Here is a 19,865-nt window from a genome sequence, read left to right as displayed (position 1 = left end):
GTGTGTGTGTGTGTGTGTGTGTGGAGGACTCATTTGCAAGTGCGCATGTGTGCATTCATGTGAACTAAATATGCATGTGAATTAACTTGAGTTAGACTCTTGACTATAATGACCATCCCCATGTTCAAACAGTCTGGGGGGGGTGTTCTTTCTGTCCCTGGCTGTGAAATTAACAGAGATTTAATTTTCAGAATTATTCTAAGTGGGACTCAGCACAGTATGAATCCTGAGTCCGTTTATCCACATCTGAATGAGCTCCGACTTTGTGTTTATCGTCATTCACCTCACGGAAATGCATTCGCAGACATGTGCTAAAATGTGCATTTACTTGTGTTTTTTAGTGTCGCTGAAACAACTACTAGAGTCCAAAAAATGCAGGTCATGGGGCGCCGAGAGAAGGTCTGGGCATAAAAAAGTAATCATCTCTTCTTTTTTTAATGACAGCTAGCAGATCGTAACACTGTCAGGTTTGCAGTAGATGGGCTCTGTATAATTTCATTTCCAAATAAAATACAGTGTGTCGTCAAAGATATTTTGATAGCCTGACTCACAAATGCCAAAACTCTCCATCTTGTTATATACAAGTCGGTTGTATTTTAGGAAATTGCCTAGTCATGCTTCAGGAGCAAAGATAGCTCTATGAAGAATTGCCCCCATTTTATAACTCGTATGGATGCAATATTACCAAGCCTGTATCCTTCTGATTGTATTCAGGGCCAGTCGGTAGTTAGTCAGCTGCAGTACTGTTACAAATGAGGATGCAAATAAACCGTTATATTCTGTATTCTTGATTACTCTGAAAGGTGCAAGGGCTTCTAAGCATGTATGAAACAGAATTGCATTGGAGACTTACCTCACATTCTATCTGCTTTAACCTAAGGAATGCTGCACATTTATGAATTATGAATTCGCAGCAATGCTAAAATCCATTCCTCATTTTTACACGTTCCTTTGTCATTTGAATACATATGGACACCAGCAAAATGTCAGCGTTGACTCGCAAATTTCCTTTGGAAATGAGACCACAGCCCCGATTTTAAGTCCTTGACTGTGTTCTGTCCTTTTCCTCCATCTTTCTTGCACTGGTCTAAAGACAGTCTGCCTCACACATGCCCTGTTTCCTCAGGATTCATTTGGACAGGAACACTTTGTCTGCCCTCAGTTTGTGACGCACACTGGGTCCCTGTGTGCATCTCCTCAAAATATAAATATCTGGGTGGGGAGCAAAAAAATCTCTTTCTGCCACTGTCACACACTTTGATGCATTCATAGGCATGTTCACGCAAGCATGGAAGCGGTAATAAAAGATGCCATCACATACTGTATTTGACCGTTAAAATGTCTGATATACTTTGGTTTTGGATTCGACGAATTAGATGATAGGTGACCCCTTAAAACAAACATTACATAAATGCAAAGGAAGTGAAAAATATAACATAATAAAGGTGTTACATGTTCAACACGTAGTACAGTGTCTCCCACCTGTTAAACCACTGTAAGTACAATGATGGAAGGACAGTAGGGCTGTAACTTTCACCGTGACTGGCACAGATAAATGCTGGGTAACACGCACGCACATGGTTCATCGGGGAGTGGTGATGGCGCAGAACTGGGTGGTCTCTGGAGGCCGGGATGTAGGCCAATGGTCTTTCTCTCTTCCGTCGCTCGGAGAGACTGTTTCCTGCTGTCACGTACAAAAACAAACTTCAGAGTTTATGGGAAGAAAAACAAGCTCCTGGAGTCCCGTACAAGTCAACACGATGAGTTACAATCATCTAGACGTGTGATCTCAACCGAGTCCTCGTACGAGACATGACTAAGTGGGGTTGGGTAGAAAACGTGCTTGTCGCACAGCATTTGGAGCATTGTGAAAGCTGCTCTGTATGGCCTGAGTCCCACGGGATAGGTCTCCGCTGCCTCGAGGCTCCTGGTGTGTACGGTGGACCAGGTGTGTTACAAAACATCTCACGTGCAAATATTCATGTGGGTTAAACATAATGCTGCTCCGTGCTTATAGTCTCAAGGTTTTAGTGAGATGTGATTAGTCCTCCCACACCGAACTATACAGGCTACAGCTTATATTTGTTTTTGTTTTTCTTTGATGAAAAGGTATTTACATTCACAGATGTAGCCTATTTGTGAAATGAAAAAGAAATGAATACATGGATCAATTAAGGTAGGAATGATGATTCAGGTAACCTCTGTGACCAGAGGATTTTCCAGAATTTTTTTTTTTTTTATCACTGAAAGGTTCAGAAAATGGAAGAAATATGAGCCTTTTTCTGTTTTTGTTTTTTTCTTAATTGGCCATCACATTGGTGTGGCTTCAAAGGACAAGCTCTGAAATTGCCACAACGGAGGAAAAAGATCGACCCCCCCCCCCCAGCCGACGCGTGTCTTGGGGGGGGGGCGTGTGTGCAGGACCAGCAGCATACCCAGCACGGGTGGGAAGCGTGGGGTTGCATCCTAATGAAGGGTGGGGGCGCTGAATGGAAATCACGACAGAGTGACGTGGAGGAGGAGGAGAGAGAGAGAGAGAGAGAGAGGAGGTGGGTGAAAAGAGAATGGGAGGGGAAGCAGCTGCTACCTAGTCCATTTCCAGTCCAGCCTCTGCTCCTTGCTCACTACGCACCCACAAAAAAAAACACAAAACACACACACACACACACACACACACACACACACACACACACAGAGATAAACATCACACACACACACACACACTGGTGTTTGGTGGTGGAGCACATCAACCGGACAACAAAGGGACAAGAGGGGTGGGAGGGCGAGGGGGGGGAAGGGGGGGGGCTCACTGCAGCCAGGACAGGATCACACTTTACCACCATCCAGTGCCAGCGACGAGCTCACTGAACTCTTTTTTCTCCATATCTACAGGGAGATAAAGCGTCAGTCAGCCTGGAGGCGACCGCCACAGGAGCGTTAATCGCTCGTGTAGGTAAGCATGTCAGTGTCCTCTTTACCAACTGATGTGAAAAGTGGTCAATTCTTTCATAGGAAAAAAAAAAAAAAAAGTAAGTCTTTTTTTTTTTTTAATGATCCGCGATTCTTGATCTCGAGAGATCAGTAAGAGAAAGTAAAATTCACCTTCCGCATTTTTAATCCGGGTTTTAAGTGGTACGGTATTTCTATCGGGGTCGCAGTTTTACGTTAGGCCACTCTCGATGGAGGCTGCAGCTCGTCCGGTCTGTGCGCGGAGCTTCTGAATATTTAGAACGGGGGGGATTAATAGGCTATTATCGATTCGTGACCGTCGCTCTCTCTCTCTCTCTCTCTCTCTCTCTCTCTCTCTCCCTCTCTCCGTCCGTCTGCGCTTCGGGACAACCCGGGCGCACTCTGTCAAACTGTGGGTCGTCATGAAGCGTACTGTCCGCCGCCCGGCTTAAGAGAACTTAATCTGTCATTAGGGAGTTATTTTCGGACCCTGCTAGTGACGGACACCGGCTGGCTTACTTTATCCAAACCTCTCCTGGGTTTGCTTCCCCCCCTTTTTCCTCTTTGTGTTTGCTTGCCCGCCGCTGAAAACTTTTCCCCCTCATTTTGTCCCCCCCCAGACAGCGCAGCGGTAGTTGTGAGCCTCGGCAGCGAGATGGAGATGGAGCATTTCGACGAGCGGGACAAAGGTCAGAGGCACGGCCGCTCCAGCGCGAGGATGAACGGCGTGCCGAGTCCCACGCACAGCGCCCACTGCAGCCTGTATCGGACCCGGACGCTGAAGACTCTGAGCGCGGAGAAGAGAGCCAAGAAGGTCCGCTTCTACCGCAACGGGGACCGGTACTTCAACGGGATAGTATACGCCATCTCCACAGACAGGTTCCGGACCTTTGACGCCCTGCTGGCGGACCTGACCCGCTCCCTGTCCGACAACGTCAATCTGCCCCAGGGCGTCCGGACCATCTACACCCTGGATGGCTCCAAGAAGATCACCAGTATTGAGCAGCTGGTAGAAGGTGTGTATAGAACTATACAGTTCTTTACGGGGGTATATACTTACAATTTTCAGGTCACGGTGTCTCATCAACCTGGACTCACTTCTAAAATGTAATCTAAAAATCTAGTTGGACACATCCGTCTGTCTCTGCACCTCCTCCTCTCTCTTAAAGAACACACACTGCCTGACCTGTCAGCTGCCGTGTCAGGCCTAAGTGATCTTTCCCCGCTCAGCTCCCTGATGTATAGAGTAAAGTAACAAAGTTAAGACTGTGGCAAGTGCAAAGGGAGCAGGCCCACGATTTTGACCCATTTACATTTACAGGCTGGTTTGAAATCGGGCCCATGACATTTTATGGGCGATGCTCTATGGCTAATCCAATTGAATCCAATTACAGCCACTGTAGATCATTATTATAAAGATTGTATCACTCATTTAAAGGCCATACGGTGATATAGACATACGTTTCAGCTCAGATGAACCCTCTCATGATCAGTGTTACTCTCTAATACTGTACGTACCAATATCATTATGTCATGAATAGTGACATGGGAAGAGGAATAAGTTTGGTGGATATAGGATTTCCTATGGCCAGGCTATGCTACCGTACTGTACTTCTTTACTTCCTTACTGTCTTTACCTTTCTGTTCCGTATTCTCCCACATTCTTCGCCATTTTTCCTCACCCCCTCTCTCTGAAGAGGGATTCTCATCTCTTTTGTCATTTTTAAATCCCGCGTCATTTCCTTCACCGTTCATTGCAAGTAATCTCCTCGCTTTCCCCTCCTCCTCCTCCGTAACCCCAACAGGCGACAGCTACGTGTGCAGCTCCATTGAAGCTTACAAAAAGTTGGATTACACAAAAAACGTGAACCCCAACTGGTCGGTGAACGTCAAGGCCTCAGCGGCGTCCTCCCGCGGCCCCCCTTCCCTGGGCAGCGCCAAGGCCAGCGCTCCCGAGAGCCGCGAAACCAAGGACTTCATACGTCCGAAGCTTGTGACAGTGGTGCGGAGCGGCGTGAAGCCCCGCAAAGCTGTGAGGATCCTGCTGAACAAGAAAACGGCCCATTCCTACGAACAGGTCCTGACCGACATCACAGATGCCATCAAGCTTGACTCCGGAGTGGTGAAGAAGATCTACACGCTGGAGGGCAAACTGGTGAGAAATCTTTGCATGGCTCAAAAAGAATGAATGAATTCCTAATACCTATCAGTGCACTGAGCGTGTCATGCACAACATTCGCCGGATTGAATCGTTAATGTTTGCCTTTGTATGGTATCAAAGGACATCAGGCATGGCTTTGCCTTGGTTTTACCATGGATGGCATTGCTGATTGTCAGCCAGCGCTCAATCTAGCTTTGTGTTTCTATTAAAGCTTCCAGTGTAGAGGCAAACTCTTGCAATACAGTTGCTGAAAGCTAATGTTTTGTTGCTACGCATGATGAGTGGTCCCATTGAGAGAAATAGACCAGACACTGAGATGAGAGGGAGTGTGTCTATTGCTGTTAGGAAGGTGGTTTAATGTGCGATAGAAAGATTCAAAATCATAGCGACTAACAATTATTCTTTTATGGAGGTGGTGGTTTTTCACATTAGTGTTGCTTTGAAGAGGAAAATAAAGATCAACAGGCTGGTAGAAGGATCAAAATAGCTAAATATTTAATGAGCACGCTCATTTTTCTTTCATGAGCCTTTTATGAATGAAGAAAATTTGTGTCCCCGTTCGCAGCCGGAGCTGTGGAAACAACGTGTGACACAGAGACTGAACGAGGTCAAGAGAAGGTAAAGATGAAAGAAGTCTGTGAATGGAGTCCGGGTTCTCACCCACACCGCAGCAATGTGTGTCAGAGCTTTGCCTCCGCAAGGAAAAAGAAATCAGAGTCTCGGCCCCCTAGATAGTACACCCACCTATCCAGCTTCCTCTCTCAGCTGTGGAAGGAGACAGTATAATAAGAACATACTTTACGACAGCATTGCACACACACACATACGTATGCAAAGACCCACGCATATATTCTCCGTGACAGCACTATAATTAGGTGGTCTCATGTACGTGGAAATGGCCCTGAACTCGGTCTGCGCTGCAGTTAAATGAGGTCAAACAAACTTTCTATGTGCCGGCACATGTTCATGTTTGTGTGTATTTGTCCGAGAGGGGAAGTAACAGAGAGAGAGACGGCATCTCTTCCGGCATGTTCGGGTTCCAGCTTATATTCCGAACCTTCTTTAGCTCTCTGGTCTCTCCCCGTTTGTCTTCATGTCACCTCTCCGTCTCTCACGCCACCATCAGTCTTTCTGTCTGTCTGTCTGTCAGCTCCCCCCCCTCTCTGCCTCTCGCTAGGTCATGTTCTAGCTCCTGGTTATTGAATGTAGCGACAAAGAACCATGCTTTACCTGGCAGCAGCATCGGAATGACACCAATATTTTGAAACAGATTGTGTTTGACGTCAAGGGCATCCTGCCATTTTGTGTCGTACAGCAGTAATGATCTCCTAAATGGCCAATTTGTGGCTCATTTTCATGAATATGTTCTTTGCCCTATGGGCTTTTTGTTCCCAATTGCCATTTTAGTGCTCTGTGCTACCATTTATCCCGGTGCTAAAGAATAATCTTCATGTGTTGGCGCTGGCATGTTGTCCCGTGTCTGACGCCATGCCGTCTATTTAATGATCAACGGTTAACCCAGCAGGAAGGCATTCCAGATTTCCCGATCTGACCTGCTGCGAGATCCCAGCACCAGCCAATAAAATCCCAGGAAAGGGCTTCCTTGAGAAACCTCCTGTTGGGGATTAAAGTCATGCTTTTGCACAATGCTCACTCACTCTGTGGTTCGACACTGCTTACAGCTATCGCAGAGATTACACAATAAATGCTGCTCTCACCCAGTTCAGCCCCTCTGCGATTGGAAGTAAGACTATTATGGATATGCTATTTTTAGACATGGTATTGATTGGGCCTGTAGGCATGGTAACACGCTCGCTGCCAAATTGGCTGGGCTGGGCTGAGTGCAGAACCAACTCCTTCTCATTTTTATGTGTGGCTGTGTATGCATGTGGGGGTTAATGCATGTGGGAGATAAAATAGACCGGATAAGAGCCCCTTTGCATAGGATTTAGAGAGTCCATGTTTGTTTTACGCAATATCCAGGATAAGACCCGAACAGCGTCCTGTTTCTGAATGGTTTAACAGTCTCCGAAAACACTGGATAATCATGTAGCAAATTTAAACCCCCTATGAAACGTGGTTAATCCATGTTAACTTAACCGCTATATATGTATAGAGATAATCAGCATAACAGAAAATAAACCAGATCTGACAAAATCAAACCAAAAATGTTTGATAATAATGAAGTAACAATGCCGTAAACTATGTCTACATGTACATCTGAATAAAAAAAAAATCGTAACAATAATATATGGATGAGTGAAGGTTGGAAGGAAGGTATGACTAGTGACCAAGCTGTTTGTTAATGACACTTGAATGAATTGAATTTCGGGAGTGTGCTAAAGATAATTACCTGAGTATGCACTGGGATAAGGTTACATTATGGGTTAAGAAGAGTATCCGTGTGTGTGTCTGTGTGCGTGCAGGTGCACGCATGTGTGCGTACCTGCTCTTGTGTGTGTGGGCTGCTGCCGTCAGCTGAGCCGTGTCCTTCACCGCTCCTAAGGCAGAAGTAGGTTTCTGGGCCTGGCTGCCAGTAATGTTGAGTCCCAGCAGAGCTGCGGAGCCTAGAGAGGGAGAGAGAGCATCTGAGAACTGGAGCTCAGGCTTCTTGCCTTCATTAACCCCTGTAATGAGGCCGGAGACAGTGGGGCAGGATGTATATGTGCATCCCCACAGCCCTATTCTTCTTTTGCAGCAGCCTACAAGACTGTGAATGTGGATTTTTGTTACATAATTCCTTTTCATTCATTTCATTCTTTTTCAAACGTTTTTCAGAAGTTCGGCTTATATAAAAATTCTGCGGCTTAAGTGTGCTGAGATGAATAATGGATAATAGTTTGGGTAAAATTAAAGTTGGGCTAAGACTCTCTCGAGCCTCCTCATATACATGTGTGTTTCTTTATGTGTATACTCTATATCTCCATTTGTGACTGAGTGTGTGCCAAAGATTTTTAATACCATTGCCAATACGACAACTGAGTTTTGGTTTTGACACCAAAACAATACGGTTTTATTGTGTTATAAAACTTTGGCTTTGCTAGTTGTTTTTTCTCTCACTGTTACAGATTATCTAGTAACTAGGGTAGAACTGATGATAAATCATGGGATGTTGATGGAGAGGACACGACATATGACAGGCTGTGAACTGTCTATGGGCAACTGATATGTGCCAGTTTGCCCACCGGGAGCTTACTCTACTGTGATCGTTTTGGATTTCACATTTCTGTCTGCGAGTGAGAAAGAACGTATCAAGTTCCACCCCGACTGCCATATTGATCCTTCCACTGTCTCAGGTCTCACTCTATCTGTCGGGTGGTATTTTTAGCTCTCGTCCCCTCTCCTTTGGGGTTACCACGACCTCATATTTCTCGGCAAGCTCTTCACCTCGGCCAGTTTTTATGATGGCTTGATCTAGTTGCTTAGGAACTGGCCCACCTGCTGTGATGCCACACAGTGGCATGGTTGGATGCTGTAGCTAGATGGGTCTGATCAAGAAGGTAGACGACCCATAAGTGGCTTAGGACATGGACATGGCTGGTCTATTAATACATCTAAGCTCTGTTTACACACACAGACACGCACACACACACACACACACACACACACAGACACTGTGTTGGACCCCAGCTGCCAGTCTTGAGCCTTGCAAGGCTTACGCATACTTAGGCACGGATAGTGACACACACTCTTTTTAATGGACTCATCTACATTTGTGCTCATGCATCACTAGCCATTAACTGTAGGCAATTATCAACCCGTGCATGAAGTGATGCAACTTAGTCGTCTCTAAGGTTGGTTGCTTTCTGTCTTTGAGTATCTCATTAACGAGATCCTTTAATATATGTCTCAGTGGGTTGAGCATGGGCAAGAGGTATATTTCCCACAATGACTGCCCATACTAATAACGAACAACCTCTTCAGTGGTATCTAGCCATTTTGGTTGCATTTTTCCAAGTTTTGTTAGAAATTACATTTGAAGGTTACTCTAGATATCTAGTATTGAACTTCCTTAAAGTACTGTAAAGGTACTCACTAGAGCCAGATTTAAAAAAAAAAAACAGAATTGTCAAAACTGAAGCAGCAGAGGCAGAGATATCCTGACTTTTTAGTCTCTCGTATGGTTCAAGCTCCAAAAACACTGGATCTTACAATATCCATAAAGTAACTCAATAGCATCTCTCATTAGACCCCTTCACACCTCCTAAATGCCCACATCTTTCAAACCTCACACACATTATAAACACCAGTTTAAACACCAGTTTATAATGTAGGCTCTCGTGTCTTGATTGAAAATTTTTAAAATCTCAAACCCAAGCTGAGTCTCAGAGTTTGAAGAGCACTCCCCGGAGCCACAGACCTAGTAGTACTCCTCTTGACAGGTGAACTGAACCTCATTTGAAAAATTGAGGGAGAGCCCCTTTTAAAAAAATCTGTCATCTCTTTCCACAAACAATATATGCGCGGTGAGCAGTTCTAGTTGTACGTGGGCACTTTGGGTTAACATTTAACTCTACATAACCAATAAATTACCATTGCAATCAAGGCTACAGAGATATGACTTCTTACAGTAGGCGTCATGTCAATTAACTGTCAAGTACTGTATGCGATATATCCTGTTGTGAGTGCTGGTCTAGTTTTCAGCTGTACTAGCAGCATGGCTCTAGGGATGGTAATGTCTGTCTGTCTTTTAGGTGGTCTGTAGGTCTGCCACTTTGGTCCAGACTGAAATATCTCAAAAAGTGTTAGACGCATTGGCATGGCATTTTTTACAGACATCCATAACCCCCCAGGGTTAATCATACTGACTTTGAGTTACCCTGAATTTTCCTTAAGCACCACCAGTGGGTTGACTTTTTTGATTCAATACCTGCAAAACAATATTGCAACAAGTCCAACCTGAACAACCATATTGTACATATGCACCAATGGTCTCTGATATTACCACTAACCTCAGCTGTACCTTGTGTTTAGCGCTAATTAGCAAATGTTAGCATGCAAACACATTAAACTAAGATGTTGAGCATTTTACCTTTTTAACATGAGCATGTTAGGATTGTCATTGTTAGCAAATCAGCATGCTGATGTTAGCATTTAGCTACAAGCACCACTGTGCCTAAGTACTGACTGTTTTTTTTTGTGTATATTGCATATTGTGTTGTGCATATTGTAACAACATACTTCATACTCTTATTTGAACTGTATGAAGTATTTTGACAGGAATTTTTTAGGCTTCTCCAGGCCGCAGATGAAGTGAACTTTTTGGAGCTCCTCGCTGTCTCATGCTGCTTGGAAAACTCAAATACTGAAGTGCTTATTGCTATTATGTATTTTGCTACTGGCATTCAACTTGATACGATCTGTCCTTGTAGTAACATTCCTAATTGCGTTATTATTATTTGCATTTTTATCCACTTCTCATATATGTATATATATATATATATATATATAAATATCACAGATAATGCTGTGGTATGTCTTTTTACTAATTAAATGGCACATGTTAAACAGAGCTTGTATGTAGGAGAAGACTGACTATGAACCACTTGTTCACTATCTGCAGTGCAGCTCTCACTTTTCAAACTGCATTGTTGGCCTGTTCTTCTCCTTGTCGGAAAGGCTGAGGAGCTTTTAATATCCTTTTATCTTCCTGTTTTCTCTGCAGCCTCCTCCTTCTTTTCTCTGTCTCCCATATCTTTTCAATATCTCTCCACCCATTACTGTTTCTGCTTCTCTCTCTATCTGCATCATTTCTTATCCTCTTATATAATGTTAAGTTGTCTTCCCAGCAACAGATTTGCTCTCCTTATGTCCATAGCTGCCCACGCCCCCTATGATCTTCTTTCTCGCACCTCCCTTTACTTCATTTTTCTCACTCTGACTGTCTCTTGCTGTCAACATGCCATTGTTTTTACGGCTATTTAGTCCTCATTTAATTAGCACACTCGGCATGCACCCCCAAATCCAAGAGCTGCAACATATGGCATCGCGCTCTCTCCCCCACTCTCTGTCTCTTCCTCTCTCTCCCCTCTTTCCCTCTCTCTGTCTCTCTGTGTGTCCTTCCACACAATCCCGCCTTCATTTTTCAGTTTCCCTCCTGTTTTCTCGGTTTGTCTCTTACTTTTTGCTTAGTTTTGTCCACTCCCTGTCTCCTTTCTCCTCCTTGGGATTTACATCCTGCTCTGGAGGGACTGTAGAGAGGGTCCTTACAGCAACATCACCTAAAAATATTGCGAATTATGAAGTGCAGACATTACGCTCTGCTCAAAAACAAAGCATTTTTAGCTATTTTTCAATCTCCATTAGATGGATTGTATGTTGATGATGTCACTTTTTGCTCTGCATAGGAGGATTGTGGGAAGCGAAGTCCATCTGCTCCTGCTGATCTGCTGAGTCACAGCTAGTCAGCGCAGCATTGTCTGTGTGTGTGTGTCCGTGTGCGTGTGTGTGTGTGTGTGTGTGTGTGTGTGTGCGTGTGTGTGTGTGTGTGTGTGTGTGTGTGTGTGTGGAGGAGGATATACAGTGTGTTTGCTACTATACAGTATATTTTTAGTAAATGAGACTGATGATTGCTTTCCTCAGCACAAATCTTACATTTAAAAGGGTTTATTTTGTGTGTAAACAGCTTATTTACGATGTGTTGTCTCAGGTTTTCTCTCTGTCTGTCTGTCTGTCTCTGTTTCAGTCAGTTAGCTCTTGTGTGTCTCTGTCTACCAGCAGAGAGTGACTGTGGTAGATTGGGGAGCTTGTCTGTAGTCAGAGGATCTGCTGCCAAATTAGGATCGATGGCAGAGGTTTCGGGCACTGGCAGACTGTTGAGAACCTAGTCACACCACAACTTCATCACACACACACACACACACACACACACTCTCTGACTCGTGCACTTCCTGACTCATTCACTCTCTAATCCTTCTCAGCTAAATCTGCATTTGAAAAATTGTGCCCCAGCGATGTGTTAACTTAAGTTACTTAAAGAGTCGGATCGCAGCATATCTCGATTTGTCTTATCATGACTCAGTGAGGGAAGCGCCAAGAAACTAGGTGGTAGGCATTGCAAGGAACAATGCTTCTTCACCCCGGTTGGAAGACAAAAGTGTTGTGTCTTGCTGACAAATGCATCTTCAAATCAAAATTTAAGGTACTGTAAAGTAAGTCCCACTTTGATACGGTACATCGCAAAATTCTTGCACTGCACCATTTTGGACTGATAAAAAAAATCCTGCATCTGTACAGCTGCAACTTATATAAACACTACCTCAAAAGTTTTTCTTTAAAAAAAAAAAAAAAACCTGCCATGAGTAGCTCCTCTATTTCTGTCTGTCTGTCAGTATCAGCTTCAAAGGTCTACTGAGTTTAGTCTTCATGTTGGCATTTTTAAGTGTACCTTATATTGCACTTCACTTCATTTTTTGTCAGTTTTCAAATGCACAGTAAGTGTACTGCATAAGCAAAACTGTTTTTTTTCCCATCCGGTCTAAAGTATATGGAGTCCTCGCCATATTTCAGAGCTAGCCTCTGCTGTATTCTAATTGGAGCTGAAACAGTAAGATCATCAATCAGTTAGTCCATCATCAGTAATTAATCTGCAGCTATTTTGATAATCGAGGAATCATTTGACTAATGTTTTTAGGCAAAACTGCCACAAATTCCTTCTGTCCAGCCTGTCAAATGTGAATCTTTGCTGGCTATCAATGTGAGTAAATTGAATATCTTAAGTTTCTTGACTGTTGGTAGGACAAGACGAGACATTCGACATTTGAAGTCGTCATATTCTCTTCTGAGAAATTGTGATAGACGACTTTTACTACTTTTTGATATTTTACAGACCAAATGATGAATTAGTTAATTGAGGAAATAATCAGCAGAATAATCAACCATGAAAGGAATTCTTAATAAACTAAGTAATGAACAAAAACTCTAACACACTCACTCATTCGACCTCCCCCTGCTGTCTCCTCACACAGTAATATGTACGTCATCTGTTAATGCTTGCTCTAGTTACACGTATCCTTACACGTTCGGCTCCTTAATTCAACACACTCTCAATATGTCTGCATGCAAACACACACACACACACACACACACACACACACACACACACACAAAAATAGATTTAAGACGAGAGATTGAAGGGGGACAGAGATCATTAGGGAGGAGATGAAAGAAATCAGAGAGGGAATGAGCAGTCTGGGTTAGAGGAGAGAGAGGGAGGCGGATCCAAAACAGGACGGGATGAGATAACTTGACAAATCAGATGATGAGGATGACAGAAGAGATGAGTTTAAAGTGAGAGGACCTTAAAAAACACGAGAAAAACGGGGTTGGAAGAGGAAAGGGAAGCTGAGGCTGATGCCATGTTGCGTCTGATTTGCATCCTTATGGGAACCGCGCTGCATAATTACTTATTTTTTATTCATTGCCTCACTGCAAAAAGTTGGCTCCCTTTAAACACACGGAGGACAGAAGATGCGCTCGCACTTTTGAGAGAAAGACAGATAGAGCTCCAAAGGAAGCCGTTACATAAGTTGTTATGCAACATAGCAGTCAGCAAGCCAGGCAGGCAGTCTGTTGCGCTGATTTGAGGTGAACGCAGCAACACCAGTGCTATCGCAGCCCACTGCACTGCTAATTGGCCTCATGTCACCGCTGCTCTCTTTTCCTCTATTTGTTTTTTAGGCTCTTCCTGCCTCTTCCCTCGTTTCCTGGCCCTCGCTGTCATTTCCCATCCCCTGTCGGTTGTCTGATGAGATGGGGCCTGGATGCGGGGTGCTGGGTGAGGCAGGGGGAGGTCATGCGCTGCGTGAATTCTCCCTCAGGGTGCAGATGGTTTCATCCTCCCCTCTTGCCTCTTTCAGATCAATTTCTATCTACCTTTCCCCGTAGCCAGCGTGGCTCTTCGCCTGCCCATTTCTGTGTCTCAGTTTGGTCTAAGGAGACTTTTTAAATTCCCCTAGAGTGTAAGAAAATGCATTTTGGCTTGGTTTCATTTCGAGATTGAGAATGTGAGTGAGAAGTTTCCTGCAGATGTTTCAATATGTTATTTACTGTATTTCTGACTGTGACAAGGGATTTGTTCGTTTCTTCAGGGCTTTTAACCCTGCAGTACTACCAGTACCTGTTGACAGCAGTTTTGAAGTGCTGTTCTTTCAATATCATCTTGAGAATATACAGTAAATATACATTACTATTGTTTTCTGCGTAATTACTGTCAGTCTGTCAAAGACTCACAGGTTCCTACACAGTATTAAATGACGAGGTCTTTGTGAGGAATGTCAAACCTACGTAGTAACACTGATTACTGTCCACATACTGCATGTAGTTCAGAAATACTGATGGTGTCTGTTGCAGCCACGACATGCTGCTGTGTTAACATTACAGTTATGTCCGTGAGTATCATATTTTTCAGAGGCCCCTCCATGTTTGCAACAAATGCTTCGCCCTTTCTGTTTCTGTCTCTCTTTGTCTGGTGTCAATATATCCATCTGTTGCCCCGTCAGTCTGCCTGTCTTTCAGTATGCGTCTGTCTGTCTGTCCGTCCGTCTGCGTGTCTCCCCAGTCTGGGCCCGTGGTAAGTGTTTCAGAGCAGCGCGACAGGCTCTGTCGGCCAGCTGCAGTCGATTCAGCACCGTGGACAGCTCCACCGCGCTAAGCTCCCCCTGGCAGAGTGCAGCGACAGCTTGTCCCACCAAAATGTGGTCTTTCTGTGGGCAGGATTATGTTGACCTCACCATGTCCTCTGTGTTACCACTGTGAGTCTATTGTGGTGCCGTAGATTAGCGGTTTTCTTTTCTTTTTTTTTCTGGCTTTGTAGCTGTCTGTTTGTTCCAGTCTCAGAGAACTGCCTCTCTTTCTTATCAGAGAAAGACCAAGCACAAAAAAAAACAAAACATTTTTTTGTTGCCATCTTCAAGTTTTGTCCAACCAACAGTCCAAAACCCAAAGATATTCAATCCAACACCATATCAAATAGACAAAAGCAACAACTCCTCACATTTGGGAAACTGGAAGGAAGAAGTATTTACAATTTTTTTGATACATGATGAAAAAATGATTATCAAAATTGTTGACAATTAATTTTATGTCATTAATAGAATAACTGTTTCGGTACTAATTATAATTACACCCTTTGAGGTTTATTTCCTACTAGTACATACACTTGCATATGCGCTCACACATTTACACACCAGTTACCTCTGAGCGGCTGTCAGAACCTCCCACTAAAAAGCGAGGTGCTAATGGATGAGTCCTCAAGTAGACCTGAAATCTGACAGGGAGACAGAAATAGCCGTTCTAAATGAGCAGAGCGAGCAGTGTTGTCAGTGATCATTTGTTCCCGGCAGCTGATTCACAGGAGCTGCTGGCGAGAGCCAGACAGACTGTTTGAACACAAAGTGCTAAGATTTTGCACCACCAGCAGGCTCAGAAGCTGGCGTATGTGTGTGTGTGGCTGTCTAGTCATTTGTGTGCGTATGCCTTGCAGAATAACCAGATGTGTCTGTGCATTCTCATAAAAGGTGAGATAAGATAGTGTTCATAATGTATTTTTTACTGTGTCTTTGTGGGCTTGTTTTTTTTGTTTTGTTTTTTTTTACCGTCGGTCTCTTTTCACGTATTTCCCCTCGTGCCCCCGAGCACCCAAACTAAAAATCAGCTCCGCCGTCACCCCTTCGGACATCCACCAAACAGACACCTGGATTTTGTTGTCTAAAAGTACTGCTCCACAGAGACCCAGATGTAAAAACATTTGAACGTGTCTGCTGCTGTGGTAGTTAGTGTGTCTGTTCATTTCGAGACCCAGTTTACTGTCTGCTTCTGACAGTGGCTTCCAGGCTGTATATCAGCCCGCTTTTGTGACGGCACTGTCATAAAAAAACAAGGCTCTTTGAGTCACTGTTGTGTGGAACGGCTGGTGGGTCTCTCCACATTCATGTGGTTATCAAACAGTGCCACCATGTGGCGTAAGCAATTTGTCGGTCTCACTTTGTGGTCCACCTTTGCAGTAATGCGGTGCAAATGATATGAGCGGCAGCTCCGTATCTGACCAGAGCCAGATGGTTTTCCAAATGTGATTTGTATTTCATGTATAAGAAACTAAGAAAGAGAAGAGGAACAAACCAAGGAGAGAGAGAGAGAGGGAGGGAGAGAGAGCAACAGACACTTCTAGAAGGTGTTTGGTGTTTGTTTCTACACTAGGTGGCGTATTGAGAATATAAATGGGTTTAATGAGGAATACTCTATTATTTGTTGTATGAGACATTTCCAGGAGGAGATGATGGTCATGTTTACAGAGGTCACACCTCCTTGGTCATGGAGTGATATCTTTTTGTTAAAGCCTTTTCTATGTAATTTTTGTTTTACTGGTGTGATGTGTGGATAGAGCTAAATGTCAAACAGATGTCCCATTCTCCCTTATGTTAGCACCACAGCCAGATAATAATCTATCCTCTCAGTCACGGTGGCAGCAAGGGATGGGAGCCGGGGTTTCTCAGGCACGTGAGATGCGAAACACAATCCGTAAACCCGTCGACCCTCTGCCTCACTGCCGCAGCCTTGATTTTAAAAATGATGTTATGGAAACTCAAAGATCCCATTTAAGGCGGGAGGGTGGTTCGACCATCGCGACCCGGCCGTGGAGACAGCTCCTTGCTTCGATAACGAAGCGTGAAAGGCGATGGCAGGGCCGCGAATTTTGCCAGTTTCCACACTCCGCTGCTGTTTTCTCATCATCTTATTTTAGTCCCTCTTTTCCTCCGCTTCTCTGTTTGTTTCTTCCTGCCCTTGTTTTAGCAGATGTAGATGTTGTGTAACTGGGCCGGTTCTCTGTGCGAACGGAACACCAGAGACATCAAAGCAGCTTGTTTTGTCGTTGGGCTCAGAGCAGCAGTCAGGAATAGATCTCCTCTATTACTCTTCTCCCTCTGTCTGTTTGCTTCCTCTATGACTCGGGGGATTTGGAAATTCGGTCTCATCTCTGACTGTTTTCGTTTTATTCTTTTCATCTCTTTTCACCTTTACCATCTCCCTCTCCTCTCCATCATCCATTGGTCCTTTCTTACTTTTACCAGCGTTTCAGGAGAGCGCTTCTTCTTCTTCTTCTCAACATCACCTTTTTTTTAAACAGGGGGATATTGTATCAGTATTTCCATATCAGCCCCGGCCATTCGTATGTGCTTGCGTGTGGATTTTGTGTGAATGACACAGTTCCCCGTTGAGTATCGTGCCCATAGTGGATCAAATATGAATGATGGAGCCCTCTATCGCAGTGTGCACATCGTGGAGTCAGTGGCATGCACCAGCCATGCACCAATGCCTGGAGGGCATTGTCACCATGGCAACCATACTTTTTCACACCCTTCCCAGCACACGGCACAGTATGTGTCGGCGCGTTGATCCATTTTAGTTTACCTTCAGCTTAATGCCCTACACAAAGACGATCCCCTCCATCCCCTCACTTCTACTTCCCAGATTCCTTTTTTGTTTTTTTGTTTTTTTTCTCCACCCTCTGTCTTCATCACTCCGAGTACTCTCTGCATATGCTCTCTCCTCCCTGGATACCCGACGTTTCTGGTGTGCTACAGTTTCTATCTTGGGATGAGCGGCTTCAAAGAGCCTCGTTCCGGCTGCCTCCTCTCGGTTGACTCCAGCAGAGGAAGCAAGTCCGGGCCCGGGGATGTGGATTGTGGATTGTCTCAGAGCAGCTCCCATCTTCCGTGGTCTGCTCCCATCCAACAGAAATCCTCTTTACAAGGAACAAAGCTTTCAGCAGGATGGGATTCTTGTGAATAAACATCATGAATAACGTCCATTATGTCAGTCATGTCAGATTACGCCAGTCTGTGTACACCAGATACACACATGTACTGTATCTAACAGCATTTTTAAAGTGCTGACACTTCGAAATTAGGGTACACTACATTCCAGAGGGACCTATAGTCCTGTCTGGCAGCTACAGTTGTTGTCCTCGCCAACGATAGCATCAAACAAGTCCTCACAGCTAAATGACAAAATAGCAATTTAGGGTTGCAACAAACTGATCTTTTCATTATTGAATAGTCCGCAGATTATTTTCTTGATTAAACTGATTTAACTGTTCATACTACAAAATGTCAGAAAATTGTCCATCTCAATTTTCCCGAGCTGAAAGGCGACTTGTTTTTGTCTGACCATCAGTCCAAAGCTCAGAGGTATTCATGATGCAAGACAAAGAAAAGCAAAAAATCTTCACTTTTGAGAAGCTGAACCAGCAGTAGGGCTGCAAGTAATGATTATTTTAATTATTGATTAATATTTAGATTTTTGTATTTATTAATTAATGAATTGTCCGAAAATAATGAGAACCACTACTGTTCTCCAGGGCCCAAGGCAACATCTTCAAATTGCTTGGAGTACAGCAAAAAAAGCCTGCCTACGAATATGTGCCAACAGATACTATCTGAGCCGAGAACGGCGAACGACAATATTAATGACAGTCTTGGACGACTTTGAAAGCAAAATGGTTTTGCTCAGTGGATACAGTATGCAACAAAGTGCTGTGTGCATCAGCAAGCAATATGAAAATGATGGTAAAGATGAAAATAATGTGAAAATGCAGAGAAATAAAAAACAGTACAATTAGAGGTAGAAGTGGCCAGTACACACTGGGGAAATGTTAACAGCACAGGCATCTGTATTACAGCCATCTTGTTAGGAATTCGAGCCACTCGCCCCTGAAATAATCACTAACACAGTATCAGGGGATATCAAGGAACGAAGCAATACGCACTCTGTTATGAAGCTAGAAAAATGTGCCTTCCTCAAGCGCAGCTCGCGCACGCACACGCGCACACACACAGGCATCCACGTGTGCCTGTGCAGAAACGTGTGTCTTCATGTGATGTGTGGACGAACGTACGCAGAATCACACAGACGCCGAGCCTTGTTTTGAAAAGTTAAATGAAAACGATCCATATTCCACAGAGAGTCTGTGTCTGAGATTAAACTTCATTTTTGCTTCACACACACACACACACACACAAACACAGAATGGCCTCTTTGCTGTTTATTGGGTATTATGTTGATAATGCTGTTATATCAGCTGTGACTTTCTTTTGGGGTGTTGATCGGTGGTTAATAGGAATTTAAATGAATCCTTGGATGTTAATTGCCATGAAAATGCAATAACGGCAGCTTTGTGTTTATGTGTTAACTCCAGGCGGTTTTAGACATGCATATAGCCTAAACTGTAATAGCTTTTAATAGGTTTTTTTGGTGGGAGATTTGTCATAGCGGATGAATGAACTATTGTCTTCCCATAAATCCCTCTCTGCCTATCGTGAAATATAATTTGGAATATTGATGGCTTGGGATTGAAATGTGATGGTTGGCCTTTGGGGTGTAATTACAGTTATTTGAGTTAATCATGCTGAGTTTAGATCAGATATGGGATCAGCTGTCGAGCGCATCGAAAAATAATAAAAACGACGAACAGCAGCGTGTTTCTCAGCCTGTTTTGTCACAATAAACACCTTGCTGCCGAGGCTTCTTCCTAGGTGAGTTTACAGGTTAAAAAGGGGAATGAAATTCTGTCTTGTGTAGACATTATAGAATAATGTGTTAATCGGGCATCTCTAGGCAAATTATTTAAGATTCTGCCGAGCCTCTTACCGAAAAACCTTTCTCCTTTAATGATCGAGTTCCTGCCGTTTTGCATTTAGTAACCCAGTGTTTATAAATCAATGCCTGTCAGCATGTCCCCGTAGGTTTGGTATAAGCT

At 43.9% G+C, this 19,865-nt stretch overlaps 1 protein-coding gene across 5 annotated transcripts in view; it reads left to right on the top strand.

Annotated features, from left to right (window-relative positions):
• The first annotated feature begins 3,592 nt into the window (after nucleotides 1-3,592).
• The window catches only part of dclk1a (doublecortin-like kinase 1a), a 46,115-nt gene continuing 29,842 nt past the window's right edge, over nucleotides 3,593-19,865 (top strand). For 4 of the 5 annotated variants that reach the window (XM_040151453.1, XM_040151450.1, XM_040151451.1 and 1 more), the window contains exons 1-2: nucleotides 3,605-3,965; nucleotides 4,755-5,104. In XM_040151453.1, coding sequence (XP_040007387.1) covers nucleotides 3,605-3,965; nucleotides 4,755-5,104 — 711 coding nt within the window. Of the gene's footprint in view, nucleotides 3,966-4,754; nucleotides 5,105-19,865 lie in introns of all 5 variants that reach the window. The other variant, XM_040151454.1, reaches the window with a different exon arrangement.

Source organism: Xiphias gladius, chromosome 17 (assembly GCF_016859285.1).
Source record: "Xiphias gladius isolate SHS-SW01 ecotype Sanya breed wild chromosome 17, ASM1685928v1, whole genome shotgun sequence".
Lineage (NCBI taxonomy): Eukaryota > Metazoa > Chordata > Actinopteri > Istiophoriformes > Xiphiidae > Xiphias > Xiphias gladius.
The sequence above is the reverse complement of the archived record's forward strand: the minus strand, read 5'-3'. Positions and strand labels throughout refer to the sequence as shown.